General features: G+C 40.0%; 1 protein-coding gene across 1 annotated transcript; it reads right to left on the reverse strand.

The window, feature by feature from the left end:
• Nucleotides 1-260: 260 nt before the first annotated feature.
• On the reverse strand, nucleotides 261-1,354 carry LOC138369378 (cuticle protein AMP1A-like). The gene is made up of 3 exons (XM_069332620.1): nucleotides 1,252-1,354; nucleotides 807-1,066; nucleotides 261-627 (listed from the first exon to the last, which is right to left on the reverse strand). Exons 1-3 carry the CDS (start codon nucleotides 1,258-1,260, stop codon nucleotides 384-386), a joined length of 513 nt encoding a protein of 170 aa, XP_069188721.1. The 5' UTR covers nucleotides 1,261-1,354; the 3' UTR covers nucleotides 261-383.
• Nucleotides 1,355-4,806: the final 3,452 nt, after the last annotated feature.

The raw sequence follows: 4,806 nt of genomic DNA on the forward strand, positions 1-4,806 counted from the left end.
ATTATTATTTAGACAGCCGGAAATCCGTCTGGTAGAGGCGAGGCATAAGGTCTTTTAAGGCTGACTTTGGAGAAACATCTGGACAAATTTTTGACACAAACGAAGCCTGTACACCATTGCTGACTCAATTATGTTGGTCACTTTTTTCCATGTTGCTAAATGAAAATTTTCTCCGATATATCGTGTTGTGTAATATTAATCAGGTGATCCCAAGACGTCAGCCAAATAATAAATAACATACAGGACAAAAATATAAAAAGTCAATGCCAGTTCAATGTAATTCGTGAAGAAAAATGGAATACATGAACATAAAGTACAGACGTAATAAATACATGAATCTGAACAATGATTTAGATAGTTGAGGCATCTTGGACGAGAAACATTTACTGAGGCTGGCCGTAGGTGAGGGAAGGAGCCTGATAGGATGCGGCAGCCCTTAATTCAGGGGTCTGCGCTCTGGCAGCGGCAGCGTCTTCCTCAGCAGCCTTGGCGATCTGGTCCAGCACGAACTGGGGGATTGGGTGGGGGAACTCAGGAGCCACTGGCAGCAGGTCAGACTCAGGCTGGAAGCCGTTCTCGTCGGCGACGTACTTCACAAGGACGGGAGTGCCGTCAGGAGCAGTGTAACTGTTGGAGACGAAAACACCGTCACAATAAAAACACAATTAAAGTTGTCGTTAATATTCACTGACCTTGATTATCTGTCTCATATGAAGAATGATCAATTGGATATTATTTAGTATAACAGAAAATATGCGAAAAATTACACTGGTCAGTTAAAATTAATCCCGAGTCATAATACTCACGAGTATTGTCCAGACGAAACCACTGCACCCTCTGGCCCATCGGGAGAGCCACTCTCGGAAAATACGATGCTGTTGCCAGCTTCCACTTCAAAATTGTATTTTCCGTTATCGTCCTGGACACGGTCGTCCCTCAGGATGGGCACTATTTCAAAGGTGGCAGGAGCCTGAGCTCTGAGAGTGGGGGCGCTATAGGTAGGCTGGAGCTGATAGCCACCCTGTGGGGCGGCGACGGCAGCGGCCACTACAACAGCAAGGATCGTCTGCAGAAGTAATTCAATCAAGGAAAATGAACAAATATAATAATGTATAAATATTTAAAATTAACCCATAGAAGATATACAAATTTATCTGCACCACTAGTAGCATGATAATCATAATAACCGTGATATAACACCAAGTTGTTAATGAGAGATGCCCACGACCCACAAAGCGAAAGGGTACTTACGAACTTCATGACGGTGCTGGTAGCCAACAACTGGTGGTCTGGAGTAGGATCCTGGAGCTTATATAGTGCTGGTCACCTGCCTGGCCCGCCTTCCCGGCTCTGACCGCCGGCTGGGAACGCAACTAGTCCACCTCCCCAGACATCCCCTTCACCCACTTGATAACCTTGTTCAGCGGAAGGAGAAATAATTCATTGGAAAGGAGCGAGGACCCTACAAGAATTTACGACAGTGCTCTGTAGTAGTTATGCAAGCTGGTGTACCTGAGAGGCAATATGTCGCCTCTGCAGCAGAGGAGAGTTGCATACATACATATATATGCATTATTTTGTATGTAGATTATCAATGGTAGCTATGCATAGTAGTGCTTGTGTTCTAAATATTATCAGGTATACATATTTATCTAATTACTGCTATTACAAATTATTGGGCAAGAAAATAACATTATATATATATATATATATATATATATATATATATATATATATATATATATATATATATATATATATATATATATATATATATATATGTCGTACCTAGTAGCCAGAACTCACTTCTCAGCCTACTATGCAAGGCCCGATTTGCCTAATAAGCCAAGTTTTCATGAATTAATGTTTTTTCGTCTACCTAACCTACCTAACCTAACCTAACCTAGCTTTTTTTGGCTACCTAACCTAACCTTACCTATATATATAGGTTAGGTTAGGTTAGGTAGGGTTGGTTAGGTTCGGTCATATATCTACGTTAATTTTAACTCCAATAAAAAAAAATTGACCTCATACATAGTGAAAAGGGTAGCTTTATCATTTCATAAGAAAAAAATTATAGTAAATATATTAATTCTGGAAAACTTGGCTTATTAGGCAAATCGGGCCTTGAATAGTAGGCTGAGAAGTGAGTTCTGGCTACTAGGTACGACATATATATATATATATATATATATATATATATAACTGAAAACTCACACCCCAGAAGTGACTCGAACCCATACTCCCAGATGCCACGCAACTGGTATGTACAAGACGCCTTAATCCACTTGACCATCACGACCGGACATAATGAGGTGATAGCCGAGGCTATTTGAACCACCCCACCGCCGGCACTCGGATAGTAAATACACCACTTTGGGGCACCCCAAAGAATGAGGTGATTTGGTAAAATGCTATGCCCAAGATTACTATCCGAGTGCCGGCGGTGGGGTGGTTCAAATAGCCTCGGCTATCACCTCATTATGTCCGGTCGTGATGGTCAAGTGGATTAAGGCGTCTTGTACATACCAGTTGCGTGGCATCTGGGAGTATGGGTTCGAGTCACTTCTGGGGTGTGAGTTTTCAGTTGCATATTGTCCTGGGGACCATTCAGGCTTGTTCGCATATATATATATATATATATATATATATATATATATATATATATATATATATATATATATATATATATATATATATATATATATATATATATTCCATTCTCCGCAAATATCTTTTACCACCTGGAGGGTGAAGAAACACTTAATCACTTAATCTTTCTATTTATATTGTCCGACGTTTAGTCTGCAATGTGACATCTTCAGAAATACACTCTGTTGAACTGATACAGGTATACTGAGCTTTCAAGTTTGTTTTAGATCTAGCTACTCAGAATGAAAAGTCCATGTACCACGGGCTATAATGAGCTCGTAGTTGAGTTCGGTTATTCGCGATAACCTTGTTATCGTAAAGCTTTTGGTGCAGTGGATTGGCTTTCCATTCAATTCGATTAAGAGCCATTATTTCTGCAGTTTTAGCTAGGCAGCTTGTTAATGAGATGGGACTTGGATTTCCTAGGTCGTTGGAATGGGATCTATAATTGCACTATTCCAAGAGGGTGGTCGAGTTCTTGATTGTTGTTGAAGGGAAGATTGTTGTTATTGTTTTAGATTTATCTACTCAGAACAAAACGGTCCAAATAGAACGGGCTATGGTGAGCACGTAGTGGACTTACCTGGCACAGGAGCCGGGCTGTAACTGGCTTTCAAGGTTGTTGTTGTTGTTGTTTAAGATTCGCTACTAGCAGCAAAAACTTCCACGTTGCACGGGCTATGGCGAGCCCGAAGTGGACTTAAATGGCACAGGAACGGGGCTGTAACTTCTGTGGCTTTCAAGGAGAAATCTAATTTTTTATAAGTGTGGGTACACCTCACTCTACGATAGAACTGATGAGTTAGCCAAGATTTTTGCTCATAAAGTGGGAATTAATTACCATCTTGGACTGCCTTTGAGCAGTCTGCGGGCAGTAATATTCCGGGAACATCAACAAAGTCTCGTAGACTTGAGGCAAACTGAAATTCACACCAGTTGCTCCGTTCATTATCATTCTATTATGCAGCAAGAACTGCACGTCTATGGATCATCCTTTAAGGTTAGCAGATTTCTAGATGTTACCACTGCTAGGCTTAGGCTCTGCTACAAGTACCTCTGGGAGTTTGTTACATCTGCTGATGTAGATTTGACTAAATGTAAACTCTGTCAGCAGAACTATTCACATACTTTTCTCATTATATGATGGAATGTAAAAAAATCGCAGAATTCAGAGATAACACCATCAATGGAGTCCAAGAAACGTGTAAGTACTTCGTTCATGATGATATACTGCCATGAATCTTAGCGAAATATCCAAAATGTGCTTAATCTAGGTAATGCATGCACATGACTGTAACGCTGCCGCCCAGTTGAGTGGGTGTGGAGCAAGACTAGTTACTGTATGACTCACCATAGATGTAGAGTGCCTTGTATAGTGACTGTTGTGAGCCTCTTGATGAATTAATTGTGATTCAGAAGATTATCGATGTGTATATGTTCTTGTGCAAATGATTGTATATATATATATATATATATATATATATATATATATATATATATATATATATATATATATATATATATATATATATATATATATATATATATATATATATATATATATATGTACATGTATATATAACATTAACAATTGTGTAACTAGCTTCAAAATATTGTCACTTGTTTAGCTAAACAAACTATGGGGTTCAGTTCCTGAACCCATTATGTGCCTCTGGAACCCTTTCCACCGCCGCCCACGGGATAGGTATGGGGTGCATAATAAAGAAAGAAATTTAATTGAATTCTACGATTCACCTAAACCCCATAACCGTAGGGAGCGCCGAAGGATAGGGTGAGGCGATTGTTACCTGACTCTGGCTTCTAGCTGTCCACCAGGTCTTCCATCTTCCTTCTAGATGAATGGAGGACCACCGAACAGTTGTATACTCGAAGTCGAATTCATCTGGATCTTGACTACAGGTGTCAGCTCCGGAATGAACACAGCCTCAAGCTTATGAAGCTTCCTACGGTCGTGGGTGCGTGTAATTACTGTCGTATCTTTCACTAAGTCTTGGCGATTCAGGATGATGCTGTGGTGTTGAGAATGATGTTGCTTAATACTTCCGTCTTGCAAATAAAGTGTTAGACGTCTTCTCAGTGTATTTGTCGGATGTCCAATTTAGAACATATTTTGGAGCACTCAGTCTATAGAGC

The sequence above is a fragment of the Procambarus clarkii genome, chromosome 28 (assembly GCF_040958095.1).
Source record: "Procambarus clarkii isolate CNS0578487 chromosome 28, FALCON_Pclarkii_2.0, whole genome shotgun sequence".
NCBI lineage: Eukaryota > Metazoa > Arthropoda > Malacostraca > Decapoda > Cambaridae > Procambarus > Procambarus clarkii.

Excerpts from the sequence above, each read along its gene's own strand:
- LOC138369378 (XM_069332620.1), bottom strand. Across the intron at positions 628-806 it reads GTTTCGTCTGGACAATACTC|TTACACTGCTCCTGACGGCA; the intron begins GTGAGTATTATG and ends CGTCTCCAACAG.